At 44.4% G+C, this 17,378-nt stretch overlaps 1 protein-coding gene across 2 annotated transcripts in view; it reads right to left on the reverse strand.

Annotated features, from left to right (window-relative positions):
- Positions 1 to 17,378, reverse strand: part of LOC137421140 (proprotein convertase subtilisin/kexin type 5) — a 172,006-nt gene that overhangs the window by 87,867 nt on the left and 66,761 nt on the right. For both annotated transcript variants that reach the window (XR_010983262.2, XM_068106886.2), the window contains exons 2-3: positions 6,180 to 6,383; positions 1,625 to 1,693 (exon numbers count right to left, since the gene is read on the reverse strand). Coding sequence is in view for 1 of the 2 variants with exons in the window: in XM_068106886.2 (XP_067962987.2) it covers positions 1,625 to 1,693; positions 6,180 to 6,383 (273 nt within the window). In the remaining variant the exon portion in view is untranslated. The remainder of the gene's footprint in view (positions 1 to 1,624; positions 1,694 to 6,179; positions 6,384 to 17,378) is intronic.

A 17,378-nucleotide genomic window follows, 5' to 3' on the forward strand; every position in this document is an offset into this window, starting at 1 on the left:
AGAATACCAGTTTTAATGGAATTTATATATTTTGGCGGCCATCTTGGATTTGACACCCTTAATCCGTTTCAAAAAATTAACAACCTATTTTTTCGAACATGTGACACCCCAAAGACAAGGAATCAAGTGTAATTTTGCTTTTAACAAAAAAAAAACACGACAGCCATTTTTAAGACATAGCAGCCTACACTAATAAAACAATTCCATATTATAAAGCAGGAGTGTCTGTCCATCCCCAAACTACTCCCTCAGTTTTGGGGCTAGCCCCACCAAATCTCCTGTGCAACGTTTTGGGGTCCCAGCGGATGTTGGATGTTGTAAGTTAGGTGGGAGGTTTCAAAAAATCCTCAATAAAATTATGATTTTTAAATTAACTCGATACGAATCTGCCGCAAATCCGATGTTGTGGCTTACCAATATGGCGGCCCGCCATCTTGGTCAGCACACTGCACCTCGCTGGGTTCTTAAGCCGCCATATAGTTTCGTTCTACTCAAACATGCCTTGCCTTGGAAACACGATCGATTTATCATTACATAATTGAAGCATATCATCAAAATTTGGAATCTGATATGAGGATTGGATGCTGTAGACTAAATAATGTCCAAATCTGGAGTGAAATCTGACAAAATTTACCATATCTTGCGATTTTATAACTAAGTGTATATATGCATTTATTTAAGCGTTGCTGGGATTCGCGTTCTGGTGTTTGTTTGTTTTTATTTAACATAATAATCGTTTTTAACTTAATTCTTACTTCCATTGTAACTGCTCGGAGACACATTTTTTGAATGAAACGTTTTTAGCAAAGGACACTGTTTTAGTAGTTGGGACAGCTGTTACTGTTGGAGTCAATTCTGAAGTTGGAATTTTGAAGATCGGTTCGGATTAAGAGTTTGTGAAGCTTATCGCATTGTGGTTTTTAATCGTGTGCGGAAAAGAAATAAAGGGGTGTATTGGGGGGGGTTGGAGGGCGGATGGTGGGGGTAGTACCAGTTGCAACTGCTAAACCAGAAAGCATCTGAAAATGCAAAGCCCATCCACATCCATTTGTATTCAGACATCTTCTTCTTCTTCTGCAAGTTGGAATTTTGAAGATCGGTTCGGATTAAGAGTTTGTGGAGTTTATCGTCTTGTGGTTTTTAACCGTGTGCGGCAATGAAATAAAGGGGTGGAGTGGGGGCTGAGGGGTGGTAGGGGTAGCACCAGTTAAGTCTGAATCACAGTCATGATCAACGGCATCATAATCCACCTCATATTGGTTTGGAGTTGGTAATTCAGGGCCTATGGAAAAGTGGCTCAAGTCTTTCACGAAGTGCATGGTCAGAGTAAGGAAAGGAATTTGGGATTGATTAATTCACCAAATGTTTGTCAAAAGAAAAAGAAGGAATTTTGATATACACCCACAATCAACAGCGGTGGCAGATGGAACCACTATGTCACATACAAACCAATGGACAAGCACCTTTATTGATGCAATTCCCGGTTTGCAAAGCATCAGGGTGACAATTTATAGTTGGCCGGAATCGAACCCAAAGTTAAGAGCTTCAAGTTGAGGAAACAACTTCTGAACGATCTTTTCAGCCTCAATTCTGAATTCCGGTATCCAACTAAATAATGTCTTACCTGCGGTGCAATCGGAACAGCCGATGCCACAATCCACACATTCACCTGTCTTTTGATCTTTCGCCTGTCCTGTGGGAAGAACATGCAACTCCTATTATCATAATCATCCATAATCATAAACTGAACAAAATGTCACAACATAAAACACACACAAGTCTCGATCAGTAATAGGTACCAGAATTGAAATCACCAAACTCTGTGGGGTTATAGTTAGAGCATCGCCTCTGAGTCTGGGATGTCAGTCTAAATTACTGCTACCTTGCTTGACGACCGACACTTAAAAAGGATAGGGTACCTATTGACAAACAACCATAAGTTGGTAACAATAGCACAGACTTGATGTGACCAATGGCCTCCACTTGTGTGTTTAAGTTGCTTATCGACTGGACAACCCTCCCATCTACTTTCTCAACAATCCTCTCCAAGAAGTTCTGGCGCTCAAGCTTTTGGGTCTCACTATCTGCCATGATCTCTCTTGGGAAAACCACATTTCCAAGCTGGCCTCCAAAGCCAGTCGCAGACTGGGCATCCTCCGTCGTGCGAAGTCCTTCCTAGGCACACCTGAGCTCCTCACCACATACAAGGCTTTGATCCGCAGCTCAATGGAATGCTGTTCTCCCCTATGGGCCGGTGCTCCTGCCTCACACCTTGCTCGGCTTCACGCTGTTGAAACCAAAGCTTTAAGAATCATTGGAATCTCCCGCGATGAAGCTATCTCCGAGGGCCTTTCACTCACTCACCGCAGGCAGGTAGGTGGTCTTTCCGTCTTCTACCGACTCCTCTCCGGCCTTGCTCCCCCAGCTCTCTCTGGGCTCTGTCCCCCTAATATTCCTACAGGTCGCACAAGATCTGCCTGCAACCCTCTGATGGTTAAACTGCCGAAATCAAGACTCTCTGCTCACCTTCACTCTTTCATTCCTCTTTTCTCCCGCCTCTGGAACAAACTCCCACACTCCCTTCAATCCCACTCCTCCCTCCAGGCCTTTAAAACAGCTGTTCACCACCATCTCTTATCTTCCCCCATCCAAAACCTTGATCTTTTCTACCCCCACTAATTCACCCCAGATCCACCTTTTTTGAAATTCCAACTTCTATCCTGGAAGTCCTTGCAGTGTCCATATGTGTTATACCTCTCCCACCCCCCCTTCCCATGCCTCCCCCCCCCAAAGCCCTCTCCCTTCCACAGATCTCTCGATGTCCCTGCTCTCAGATGTTGTTTGTGTTCCCCCCCCTTTCGCCCCATCTTGTCTACCGCTCCCTATGTTATATGTTTTATGTGTCGGTTTGTCTTTCTGTGTGATTAATGTTCGCTCTTTCACGAGCCTCGATCTTGTATACAAAAAAAATCATAAAATATGGCTTTTTAGACTTTGAGGCTTTTATAGAAAAGTGTGATGGCCGGCACATCAAGTTGTGCAAGGTAGTTGTACCAGTAAATACTTTTGGGTTATGTTTTTTTGTTTCTTAACTTTATGTTTGTTTTGTTTGGGTGGCTGTAGTGAAAAGCAGGAAGTAGCATGTACAGGGTGGCCTGAAAGTCGCTTTACCTTAACTATTTTAAAGTTCTTAAACTATTTTAAAATACAGATTTTATTGTGCAGTACTTACAACAATTAATAAATCATTGGATCTGTATGTGCTGCATAATTAGTTACACTCCAAATGGGTTGATTTGTCCCTTGTTTTTTGCATACATACAAAGTCGAGGCTCATGGAAGAGCTGGAATTAGTACACTGAACGGATCAAGACACAACAGGACTAAGCAAGAGTTATGAGGAGGGGGGAAAACACCAACAGCAGAGTTGAAGGCCAAGATAGAGGACGACTTAGACAAACGATGGGCACGGGGAGGAATGAGGGGCAGGAGAGGATGCATGGGGTGGACAAGATGGATACAGAAGGAAACTCTCTGAAGGGAAAATGGAAATTCAGAAGGAAGGAATGGAGTGTGGTTGGGGTTAACAAGGGTAGAAAAGGTCATGGTTTTTTTTATTGTGGATGATTTGAGATGATGTTGAACAACTGTGTTGAAGGCCTGGAGCGAAGAATGAGATGGAAGAGGATGTGGAAGTTGGTTCCACAGATATGAAAAAGAAGAACAAATGGAGGTAAGCAGTGATCTTGGATTTAGGTAGCTTCACCAGAAGGGGGTTGATGGTGGACGGTGTGTGCCATACAGAAACCTGGGGGGACAAAGAATGGAAAGAGTAGAGGGTGCAAGACCAGAAAGGAGGCGGGAGAAGACAGACCTGTCTGTGATGGTTAAGTGACCCATTGACTCAGCTTCAGCCCGGGAAATTCCATTAATCCTGAAGGTCTTGGCGTGTCAAGCTGACCAAGATGTGAGGCAGGGGAGCCAACCCAGAGGAAAGAGCAGTACTCCATCAAGCTGCAGATGAAGGCCTTGTAGGTGGATAGGAGTTCAGGTGTGCCAAGGAAGGACTGTGTACGATGGAGGAGGCCCAGGTGGTGGTTGGCTTTGGCGGACAACTTTGGAACGTGGTTTGCCCAAGAAAGATCATGGCTGATAATGAGACCCAGGAGTTTGAATGACTGAACATCCTCCAGAGGATTATTAAGAATGTAGATGGGGGTAGATGGTGGGGTTGGGGATAGAGTCGGGAGGATTTGCCAGATAGTCCTTTCGCAAAGAGATAATGAGAGCGTGAGATGTGTCAGGATTGAAATACATATTCCAAGTGTTTGAGCATCTCTTGCTTTTGTCAAGGCCTGAAGAGAGGGAAGAGGCTGCAGCCTGCCTATCTGAAGGATGAGGGATGACACGGTCATGGAGCATCACCTGAAACCATCAATTTTCATCCAATTGATCTGAAATTTGAAGAATTTGCATATCGGGACACTAGAAGTTTTTTTTTTTTTTTTTTTAGATCAAAAGGTCAAAGTTCAAGGCTGAATAAAATCGTCAATTTTAATTTTGTATTTTTTTTAACCGTTTTCGTTATGTTTAGCATAACGAAGAAGATGTCTGAACACAAAGCGGACGTGGATGCTGGGTGGGTTTTGCATTTTCACATGCTTTCTTGTTGTCTTTACACCACTGAATTTGGTACCAAATTCTCTTGGACATCTTGTGTAGCATTTGCGGAGTCACCTGTGCAAACGAGGCCACGACTGCAGCGCGCAATTCTTAAATCATCCCATACCGGTTTGCCGACACTTTCTCCTTGATGCAGCGCCACAAAGAGTTGTCTGGAGTCATTAGATCTGGACTACGTGGTGGCCACAGTGAAGGAGCTTTGGTGGAGAAGGTTCCCCAAAGCATTCTGCGAAAGCTTCTTTTTTTATTTTTTTGTATACAAGATCGAGGCTCATGCAAGAGCTAACATTAATCACACAAAAAAACCGGACACACAAAACATACAATAAAGGGAGCGGGAGACAAGATGAGGAGAGAGAGGGAAGCACACAAGCACAACAGCAGAGAACAGGGACATCGGGAGATCTGTGGGAGGGTGAGGGCTTGGGGGGGGGGGGGGGGGAAGAGGCATGGGAAGGGGGGGAGAGGATGGGAGAGGTATAAAACACATGGACCCAGCTAGGACTTCCAGGAAAGAAGTCGGCACCTCAAAAAAGTGGATTTGGGGTGAAATTAGTGGGGGTAGAAAAGATCAAGGTTTTGGATGGGGGAAGATAAGAGATGGTGGTGAACAGCTGTTTTAAAGAGCTGGATGGAGGAGTGGGATTGAAGAGGGTCCTGGAGGGAGATTGCTGTCCACACCTGAGCAATTGTTTGCCCTGTGTGCGCCCTTTCATGCACCCAAACACAAGCAAACAACCTCTCTTCGACACTGTAACAACTTATACCATTGAACTTCCTGCTGACTCCTGCATCAGTAAGTCGGTGATGCCACATACCAGGTGGGGGAAGGTGGAGGTGAAAGAAGGGAGGAGGGGAGGGAGGTGCGAGCAATTTCAGCAGAGGTAAAGCGACTTTCAGGCCACCCTATCGAAGGCCTGAGACGTTAATTACGTTAAAAAAGATTGTTTGGTTGATGATGCCGAGTCGAAATTTTCTTTGAATTCCAAGTCGTATTGCTCAACAAGTGAACGTCTATTAGGCAGTGTATAGGTTGTAAAATTCAGTCTGTTGGTTGTTTTCTTACTTTTACAAGTTACATATTTGAAAGTGCTTTTGAATTCCACCACTGCGAATGGTTTTTTTGTTTATTTCTTTGTTTTGTATACAAGATGGAGGCTCGTGTAAGAGCTAACATTAATCACAAAAAAAAAAAAAAACAGACATACAAAACATACAATAAAGGGAGCGGGAGACAAGATGGGGAGAGAGAGGGAAGCACACAAGCACAACAGCAGAGAACAGGGACATCGGGAGATCTGTGGGAGGGAGAGGGCTTGGGGGGAGGAGGCATGGGAAGAGGATTGGGGGGTATTTCATTTCATGGGAAGGGTAAAAACCCACAATTTTCACTGCAAATGGATATTTCATTGAATAAATAAACGTGTGTACTGCCATTTAGAAAGAAGCAACATGAGCAGACAAGCTTTTGTCTACAGGAAGTTAGGATGACGTACCATCGTGGCAGCGCGCAATAAGGCATTGCCCACCATACGCTTTGTAGCTGGGCAAGCAGCTTGTGCAGCGGTCCTTGTTTGAGCATATCAAGCAGTGTGGTGGGCAGTGTCGACATTCGTATGCCCTCAAGTCGCGGTAGTAACTCAAGGGGCATAAAAGGCGACAGTGGTTCCGGTAGAGAAAGCGCTCTTCGCCATGCCGACCTGTATAATACAAATAACGCAGCTCGGTTAAGTCATGTAAACATGTAAACGCATCACCAGCTTCCCTGGTGTTGGGCTAGCGGCTAGGGTGCCGGCTTAGGATCCTAGGATCCTGGGTTCGAATCCCGGTCAATCGCTGAATTAACGCCAGGGGGGTTGACTCAGCCTGTCATCCTTCCGAGGTCGGCTAATTGAGTACCAGTTCACTGGTAATTCCCTGCTTGTCGTTAAAGGCGGCAAAAAGGGTTGGCGTCAGGAAGGGCATCCGGCCGTAAAACATTGCTTCAAAAAGGGGACCGAAAAACAACAACAACCACGGTTCCCGAAAAAGGCCAACCCCCGCTTGCGGGGAAAAATGGCCTCTAAAGGTGGTGGTTAAGTCATGTAAACATGGACATCAACAACAAACTCAATCCAACACACTTTCATCTTTTTTGTTGTCATTCTCACGAGTGAGCTCTTACTCTTTAAGTTGTTACAGCAGAGAAGTACGAAGGCCTAACAGCCTTGAAGTCTGAGAAGTGTGTGAAACTAACAGCCTTGAAGTCTCGGTCATCCTGTGCTGATAAAACTTCATAAATGTACAAAACATTTGCATGAAAGTAAGAATCACCTAAATATTTATACCAAAAAAAAATTGGTGAAAGTTTTAACCAAATCCAAATTTACCCGGACAAACCTTTATAAAAGGACCATTGACAACATCCTGGGAGCAACTCATATTATGATGGCTCATTCACTCGCGAATCCATCGACACATTTTGATCATTGAACAATGCACCCAAACCTTCATCAATTTTACATTTACAATGATACAACCATGAGAATTAAGAAATGGCCATGCCCATCTATGCATGTGCCTGTAGAGTTGTGATTCTGCCTCTCCAGGCCCATGAGCACTCACAAGAGGTTTTGTCAAGGCCCAGAAATATGCTCAACCCTCCCGTGTAAGTATATATGAGAGATAAAATGTATAAATGCAATTAAGGGTGGTGGCTCATCATATATACTCCTTAGGTATTTCCAATTCATATATACTCCCTGGTGGCTGATCATATATACTCCTTAGGTATTTCCAATTCATATATACTCCCTGGTGGCTGATCATATATACTCCTTAGGTATTTCCAATTCATATATACTCCCTGGTGGCTGATCATATATACTCCTTAGGTATTTCCAATTCATATATACTCCTTAGGTATTTCCAATTCATATATACTCCCTGGTGGCTCATCATATATACTCCCTAGGTATTTCCAATTCATATATACTGCATTGTGGCTGATCATATATACTCCCTAGGTATTTCCAATTCATATATACTGCCTGGTAGCTGATCATATATACTCCCTAGGTATTTCCAATTCATATATACTGCCTGGTAGCTGATCATATATACTCTCTAGGTATTTCCAATTCATATATACTCCCTGGTGGCTGATAATATATACTCCCTAGGTATTTCTAATTCATATATACTCGCTGGTGGCTGATCATATATAATCCCTAGGTATTTCCAATTCATATATACTCGCTAGTGGCTGATCATATATACTCCCTAGGTATTTCCAATTCATATATACTGCATGGTGGCTGATCATATATACTCTCTAGGTATTTCCAATCCATATATACTGCCTGGTGGCTGATCATATATACTCCCTAGGTATTTCCAATCCATATATACTCCCTGGTGGCTGATCATATATACTCTCTAGGTATTTCCAATCCATATATACTGCCTGGTGGCTGATCATATATACTCTCTAGGTATTTCCAATCCATATATACTCCCTGGTGGCTGATCATATATACTCCCTAGGTATTTCCAATCCATATATACTGCCTGGTGGCTGATCATATATACTCTCTAGGTATTTCCAATTCATATATACTCCCTGGTGGCTGATCATATATAATCCCTAGGTATTTCCAATTCATATATACTCCCTGGTGGCTGGTCATATATACTCCCTAGGTATTTCCAATTCATATATACTCCCTGGTGGCTGGTCATATATACTCCCTAGGTATTTCCAATCCATATATACTGCCTGGTGGCTGATCATATATACTCTCTAGGTATTTCCAATTAATATATACTGCATGGTGGCTGATCATATATACTCTCTAGGTATTTCCAATTCATATATACTCCCTGGTGGGCGGTGGCTGGTCATATATACTCCCTAGGTATTTCCAATTCATATATACTCCCTGGTGGCTGATCATATATACTCTCTCGGTATTTCCAATTCATATATACTCCCTGTTCTACTTTTAGTGTGTCTTGAATGATTGTGATGATCTCATTCTTCAAAGTGGTGACTGAGCACGTCATCAAACGTCATACTGACCAACCATCTTTTCTACTCCCACTCACCTTCATCACCTCTACCCTACTTCATTAACCTACTGCTCTACTGTTAGTATATAAATCTTTTCTTGTTTAACTCTTCCATGAGCTCCAGTGTTTGTAAAGAAAAAAATACAAAACAAGATCGGAGGCTATGAAAATATCATCAGAGTTGTGAGTCTGCCTCTCTGGGCGCATGAGCACTCACAAGTCTAAGCTTCTTTCGAGACCCAGAAAACTTGCTCAACTCCCCAATATAAGGACATATAGTCTATCTATACGACAAGATAACTGTTTGTCTGTCTGTGTTAGTCTGTGTCACCATTTTCTCATAGATGGCTGAACGGATCTTAGTCAAACTTTAAAACATTCATCAGTGAGTGCTGGGAGTGTTTCAGGCAAAAAAAAAAAAAAAAGCCGTTTTTTTGTATTTTTTAAAAATCAATTTATAGTGCCTGAGCCTTTATAGCTCTATGAAAGGTAACATTAAATTATCCTTGATTAGTGTGTATGTGTGTGTACGTGGGTAATATTAAATACATTTTTTTCTTATTGGTTATATGTAGGGGAGTGTTTTAGGCACTGACCAAAAATAGAAAAAAACCCACATTGATTTCTTCAAAATGCCAACAGGATTATAACATCACTGAGCACGCCGGATACTCCTGCTGGTTAGTAATAAAATTTACAAATACATCAACAGAGGTGGTGATATATATATATATATATATATATATATATATATATATATATATATATATATATATATATATATATATATATATATACAGACTTGGCATTTAATATGGAATATTTTTTTGTTGGGGTGAACGTACTTTTCAAGATGTCTTAGAACCAAAAGTTCATTGGAATTATGTTGAAATTATTCTAGATTTTGTTAATGTGACCTTTAAAAGAAACAAAAACCACATTTGACATTTCGAAACAAATAAATTGATCCTTGAAAGTGATGTAAACTGATATCGACTCAATTCATGGACAGTACTGTGTTAAACTTCTGTGCGTTTTCCAGAAGTATCTCTTTATTTTGCACATTAGCCAAAATTTTTTTTTAACAAAAACAAAAGTTAAATTACGACTGGGATTACGGACAGTAAAATTACAGTTCAGTACTTCGTGTAACCCCCACGAGCATTCAGGAGAGCACGTACACGTTGAGGCATGCTGTTCACGAGATTTGCCAAGGTTTGGACAGCAATCGCTTGCCATGCAGTGACAATAGCCTGCTGCAATTCACGCACAGAGGTCGGCTGCTAGTCCAAGTGGTCGATTTGACGCGTTAATTCTGCCCACAAGTTCTCTATCCGATTCATATCCGGGGACATGGCAGACCACTCCATATGCTCTACACCACGGTCAGCAAGAAAGTGTTGGATCATGCGAGCACGATGAGGCCGTGCATTGTCATCTTGGAAGACAAAGTTTCCTCGAAAGGCTGCACAAGCAAATGGAAGCAATGTTTCTACCAGAATGGCCCTGTACTTGAACTGGTTCAGGTTTCCGTTCAGAACAACCAGGTCAGTTTTGCCCCTTGCATGAAAAGCAGCCCAAACGGTCACCCCACCACCTCCAGCTTGGACTCTTGGCACTATACAATCTTTGTTGTAGGCTTCATGCACTTGTCTGCGCACTCGGACGCGGCCATCTTGACGATAGACCAGAAATCTAGACTCGTCACTGAAGATCACGTGATTCCAGTGTCCTGGCTGCCATTGGCGGTGCTCTCTGGCCCATTGCAATCGGCGCTGGCAGTGTTGTCTGGTCAGGCGTGGCTTTCTCAGGGGATGCCTGGCACGATAGCCTGCTTGAACCAGTCGTTGGTTGACTCGCCTTCTGGATACAGGCACATTTGTCAGTTGCTGCCACTCAGCCCTAAGCCGATTAGCTGACTTGGTACGGCCATTGCGGACTAACCGGTGCAGCTGGCGATCATCCCTCCTTGTGGTTCTGCGGGGACGTCCTGGCCTCGGTATTGGAGTAGGGACACCCCTCTGAGCATTTCGTTTCAGGATCTTTGACACCTGACCTTGAGTGATGCCATACTGCCGAGCAATAGCACGCTGTTTCATGCCATAATTTCGTAAAGCCACCACTCGATGACAAACAGCATTGGCGAGTTGACGGACCATCTCCAGAGGAAGCGGCAATAACTTTTGGAGACGTGCAGCAGTTGTTTTCCACTAATACAGAATGCAACAACCCTTGTATACCCGACTGTGAAGCCAATCATCAAATGCACCTGTCCGTACATTTTGCCACGCCACCTGTGATATAATCCTGTTGTTGACTTCTTGCTGCGGCAGACAATCAGGGACATGGTTCTTTTAACAAATAAATCACCAAAGTGTAAAAGAAACTCACCAGATTGATATACTGAGTTAAGAAAGTAAACCCGTCAAGAAAAAAAAAAAATCCATATTAAATGCCAAGTCTGTATATATATATCTATATATATATATATCTATATATATACATATCTATATATATACATATCTATATATATACATATCTATATATATACATGTATATATATATATATATATATATATATATATATATATATATATATATATATATACACACAAAGATTTGCGGTTGGGAGTAAATCCAAATGACTCCATGGTAAGATCTCCAACCTTTAATTGAACAAGCAATGACTCAATGTTTCGATTAACAACATGTGACAAAGCCACACGCCTCCGTTAATCTTCGTCAAGAGTGATAAAATCATCTCAACATCCCCTTATATGCAAAGTGGGCGGGGTATATGCAAAGTGGGGTGGGCAAAGCTGGACAGCCCATGAAACCGTATCACACCGCTCTCGTGAACGGAGACGTTATTGACCAAATTCAAAAATCAACCGCATATTAACGGCTTAAAATAATCCTGTAAGCAATGCTGGATTATAACTCAAGTGTTTCGAAAATCAGGAACAATCATTACATTTAATTAAAAGTTAAAATATATGAATTTAATTAAATTTAATTAAATATATATGTGAATCAAGGCACCTCCTAGCTTTAATGGTGAGCACCAGCCACGGATTATGTCTCACACGGTAAAAAATGCATAACCCGCAACGAACCAACAGCCTGTCTGCCACCCAGACAATCGTTCCCGCCAGTGCAAACCAAAACCAGTGGGTGCGGAGCGATCGGCGGAGATAATATATAATCAACGGCATAACAGCATGACGAGCGCTGTCCCGATCTCCTGTGGACCGAAGGCCGAGACCAAAGCGTCACCTCCATCCCGGAGACCTCAGCTCAGCCACTCTGTCAACAGACAGAGATTTATTCTTTGGTCCCCATTGGCTAAACATCAAGCAGAGCCACCAATCCAGATTTCGGGCTTATTTTCCTGTTTTGGGGCCACAGGAAAGGCCTGCCTTTTTTGCTTGTGAAAAAAGGTAAAAAGTCAAACATTTGAACAGCCTTGGACGTGCACCTTGACCCCATGGCCAAGGCACAACGTCAACAAGGCTGTCCCAATAACAATACACATGCGCCTCAACCCCTAGGGGGAAGCGCATGGTCATTCAAACGCATGCATCATGCCCCCGAGGGGCCACAATGCATGGTCATACAATTGGGACCACTCCTCTTAATAGGAGTAAGACCCCTTAATCCACCAGCAGGGCATTACTCCTGCCAGGTCCGATTTGCATGCAGGTCTACCACTGTTTTGGGGCCACAGCTAAGGCCTGCCTTTTTTGCTTGTGAAAAAAGGTAAAAAGTCAAACATTTGAACAGCCTTGGACGTGCACCTTGACCCCATGGTCAAGGCACAACGTCAACAAGGCTGTCCCAATAACAATACACATGCGCCTCAACCCCTAGGGGGAAGCGCATGGTCATTCAAACGCATGCATCATGCCCCCGAGGGGCCACAATGCATGGTCATTCAATTGGGACCACTCCTCTCAATAGGAGTAAGACCCCTTAATCCACTGACAGGGCATTACTCCTGTTAGGTACGATTTGCACCATCGTCAGGATGGCATACTGCAAAAAATCTAACCAATGAGGACCAAACTCGTCCATTAAGTGAATCAAGGCACATCCTAGCTTTAATGGTGAGCACCAGCCATGGCTGTTGGTTCCTTGCGGGTTATGCGATTTTTACCATGTGAGACATAATCCGTTTTGCAAACTTATATGGGCAGGTGTGTGCCTTTACAAATCATGTCCAATCAATTAAATTTACCACAGGTGGACTCCATTCAAGGTGTAGAAACATCTCAAAGATGATCAAGAGAAAGGGGAGGCACCTGAGCTAAATTTCAAGTGTCATAGCAAAGGGTCTCAATACTTATGTCAATGTGATATTTCAGTTTTTTCTTTTTAATAAATTTGCAAAACTTTATAAAATCCTGTTTTCTCTTTGTCATTATGGGGTATTGAGTGTAGATTGATGAGCGAAACAATGAATTGAAACGATTTCTCAGCATAAGGCTCAGATTATCTCAGATTATCAGCAAAGTCATGGAATCCATCATTGCTTCAGATATGAAATCTTTCCTCTTCTCCAATGGCTTGATCTCTGATCATCAATTTGGCTTCAGACCTGGTCACTCTACTCTGGACATGCTGCTTCTGCTTTCTCAACAATGGATGGAGGTCCTCAATGCCAAACAGGAAATTAGAGCCGTCTCCCTCGACATATCACGTGCCTTCGATACGGTCTGGCACCCCGCTCTGCTCACCAAACTCCCCTCTTTTGGTATCCATGGAAATCTACTCGAATGGCTGGCGGACTTCCTCTCTAGTCGTAGTCAACGTGTGGCCCTGAATGGGTTTCTCTCATCTCCTCTTCCTGTTCAGGCTGGAGTTCCCCAAGGCAGTGTTCTGGGCCCTGTGCTTTTTCTGGTCTTCATCAATGATAATAATAATAATAATAATTCATTTATTTTGTATAGCGCTTTTCATGAAGCCCAAAGGCGCTTTGAAAGAGTGCAAAACATAATGCATAACAAAACATGAAAACAACAATTGCAAAAAGACAAGAATCAATAGGGAAATATTTAAAGCAAAAGGAGGGAGAAGGAGAAGTGATAGTCAGGGGTTAAATGCTGTGGGTTGAATGTTGAATGCAGTGCTGAACAGGTGGGTCTTGAGTGATGTTTTGAATGTGGTGAGTGAGGAGGAGTCTCTGATAGTGTGAGGTAGTGAGTTCCAGAGGGTGGGAGCAGCGATGGAGAAGGCCCTGTCCCCCAGGATCTGAATTTGGTCCGGATGGGGGGGGGGGGGGGGGGGGTCAGGAGGTTGGTACCAGCAGAGCGGAGGTTGCGGGTGGGAGTGTGTCTGGAGAGGAGGTCAGCCAGGTAGGATGGGGCCAGGTTATGGAGGGCTTTGTAGGTCAAGAGGAGGATTTTGTACTGGATTCTCTGGGAGATGGGGAGCCAGTGAAGCTTGTAAAGGACGGGAGTGATGTGGTCCGGATCCGGTCCGGGTCCGGGAATGGGTGAGTAGACGGGCAGCGGAGTTCTGAATGTATTGCAGTTTATTGGTGATTGTTGAGGGTGAACCATAGAGGAGGCTATTGCAGTAGTCCAGACGGGAGGTGATGAAGGCGTGGATGAGGGTTTCTGCAGCCGTGGAGGAGAGGGATGAGCGGAGACGGGCAATGTTTTTCAGGTGAAAGAAGGCTGTCTTTGTGTTCTGTTTAGTGTATTTGTCGAAGGAGAGGGTTTCGTCAAAGATGACGCCAAGATTCCGAATGAGAGGGGAGGTGGATACTGTGATACCGTCGATGTTGAGGGCAAAGTTATGGGTGGATTTTGTGAGCGTTTTTGGGCCAATGATGATTATTTCAGATTTATCACAGTTAAGTTTGAGGAAGTTGATTTGAAGCCAGGATTTTATTTCAGAGATGCAGTTTGTCAGGATAGAGTGGGTGTCGGTGGAGACGGACTTGGTGGAGATGAAAAGCTGGATGTCATCGGCGAAGCAGTGGAATTGGAGACCATGACGGCGGATTAAGTGACCGAGGGGGGACAGGTAAAGGATGAAGAGGAGGGGGCCAATAACTGAACCTTGGGGGATACACCGTTGGGGGAGGGGAGCAGTGGGGGATTTGCAGTTATTGATGGAGATGAACTGGCGTCTGTCAGAGAGGTATGATTTAATCCAAGAGAGGGCAGTGGTGGTAACGTTAAAGGTGGATTCAAGTCGGGTGAGGAGGATGGTGTGATCGATGGTGTCAAAGGCAGCGCTGAGGTCGAGGAGGACGAGAATGTTGAGGTTGCCAGCGTCAGAGGAGAGGAGAAGGTCGTTGGTGATTTTGAGGAGAGCAGTTTCAGTACTGTGGTTGGAGCGGAATCCGGATTGGAATGTTTCATACAGGTTATTGGCAGAGAGGTGGTTTTTGAGTTGAGTGGCTACAGCGCGTTCCAAAACTTTCGACAGAAAGGGTAGGTTGGAGATGGGTCTGACGTTGTTTAGGGTGTCAGGGTTTAGACCAGGTTTTTTTAGAATGGGGGTAACAGCAGCAATTTTGAGGGATGGTGGGACGATGCCTGTAGACAGGGAGGAGTTTATTGTTGCAATGATAAGTGGAGAGAGAGCAGGGAGGGAGGCCTTGACAAAGCTGGAGGGGATGGGGTCAAGAGTGCAGGTGGCAGTTTTCATTCCTATGAGGAGTTCAGAGAGGTCAGTAGGGGAGACCGGGGAGAATTGAGACAGGGGAAGGCAGGATAAGGGGGGGCAGGTGGTTGGAGGGGGAGCGGATGCGGCGGTGGTCAAGCTGTTGTAGATGTTGTCAATTTTGCGTTGGAAGAAAGAAAGGAAGGAGATGCAGTTGTCTACTGTGAATGACTGGGTGGTGGTGTCTAGGGGGCGGAGGAGTTTGTTTATTGTCGAGAAGAGTGCTTTTGGGTTTCCGGAGCCAGAGTGGATAATTTGAGAGTAGTAGGCGGAGCGGGCGTGGGAGAGGGCATCTTTGTAGTGTTGTAGGTGGTCCATGTAGGCTTGGGAGTGAACTGTGAGACCTGTTTTATTGCGGAGTCTTTCAAGTTGGCGAGCACGAGTTTTCATCAGGCGGAGTTCAGGGGTAAACCAGGGAGCAGAATGGGTGAAATAAACTGTTTTGGTTTTTACAGGCGCAAGCTGGTCAAGGCAGGAGGAGAGAGTGTGGTTGTAGTAGTCAGTGAGGTCGGAAGGGGTGTGGAGGTCAATGAAGGGAGAAGTGGACATTTTTTCAGAGAGGGTGGATGAGAATGAGGTAGGTGAAAGAGCGTTTAGCTTACGGAAGTTGATAGTGCGATAATGTCTTGGTGTTGAGGTGGGGATGTTGATGGTCATAGTGATGGCTAAGTGGTCAGAGAGGGTGAGGTCGGAGCCAGAGAGATGGTGCAAAATTAATCCAGTGGAGCAGACAAGGTCCAAAATGTGACCACGGATATGCATAGGAAAGTTGACATGTTGAGTGAGGTTAAAGCAGGTGAGTAAATCAGTGAAGTCAGTGGTTAATGTGGAGTCAGTGGAGTCCATGTGGATATTGAAATCACCAAGGAGGAGGATTGAGGGGGAGAGGGAACATAGCTGGGTCAGAAAGTAGGAGAAGTCAGACAGGAATAATGGGTGTGGTTTGGGAGGGCGGTAGACGACAGCCATGACTGACTGCGTGCGACCAGAGAGTTTAAAAGCCAGGTGTTCAAAGGATGAGGATGAGGCGATGGGGATGAGGCTGGTCCTGATGTCTTGACGGTGGATAACGGCAATTCCACCACCTCGGCCCTCCGAGCGTGGTTTATTGACGTAGGAATATCCATTGGGTGTGGTGAGGTTGAGCGTGTAGTAGTCCAGTGGTTGTTGCCAGGTTTCGGTGAGACAGAGAAAGTCAAGTTTGTTATCCAGGATGTAGTCGTTGAGGATGAGGCATTTGTTGTTGAGGGACCGGGTGTTGAACAGGGTGAGCTTGATGTTGTTTTGAACAGCGGGGATGAATTCAGGTGATTTAGCCAGGGTTCGCAGGCAGGAGGTGCGATTTTGTGCGTTGCCGTGACTAGGTGCGCTGGGACGATGAGTGGGAGTGCGCTGAGCCGACCAGAGGATGGGGATGGAGTGACCTGATTGCAAATATACAAACTTACGACCGGAGCCACGGTGAATGTACCTGGGTCGTCGGAGGACTCCATTTGATTTGATGGCAGAGATGCATGATGGGGTGGAGAGGGTATGATCTCTCTGACTCTCTTGAAAATCCTCTCTATCTCTTTGCTGATGACTCTACTCTCTGTTGCTCCATTCTTCATCCCTCAGATCGGCAGTCTGCAGCCTCCTCACTCTCTGCAGACCTGGACAAAATCACAGACTGGGCAAACAAGTGGAACATGTCTTTCAATCCTGACAAATCTCACACTCTTACGATGTCTCTCCGAAAATACCGACTGGACAACCCTCCCATTCACTTTCTGAATAATCCTCTCCAAGAAGTTCTGTCACTCAAGCTTTTGGGTCTCACTATCTGCCATGATCTTTCTTGGGAAAACCACATTTCAAATCTGGCCTCCAAAGCCAGTCGCCGTCTGGGCATCCTCCGTCGTGCGAAGTCCTTCCTTGGCACACCTGAGATCCTCACCACATACAAGGCTTTCATCCGCAGCTCAATGGAA

This window comes from Myxine glutinosa, chromosome 2, assembly GCF_964187855.1.
Source record: "Myxine glutinosa chromosome 2, kmMyxGlut1.1, whole genome shotgun sequence".
Taxonomy (NCBI): Eukaryota; Metazoa; Chordata; class Myxini; order Myxiniformes; family Myxinidae; genus Myxine; species Myxine glutinosa.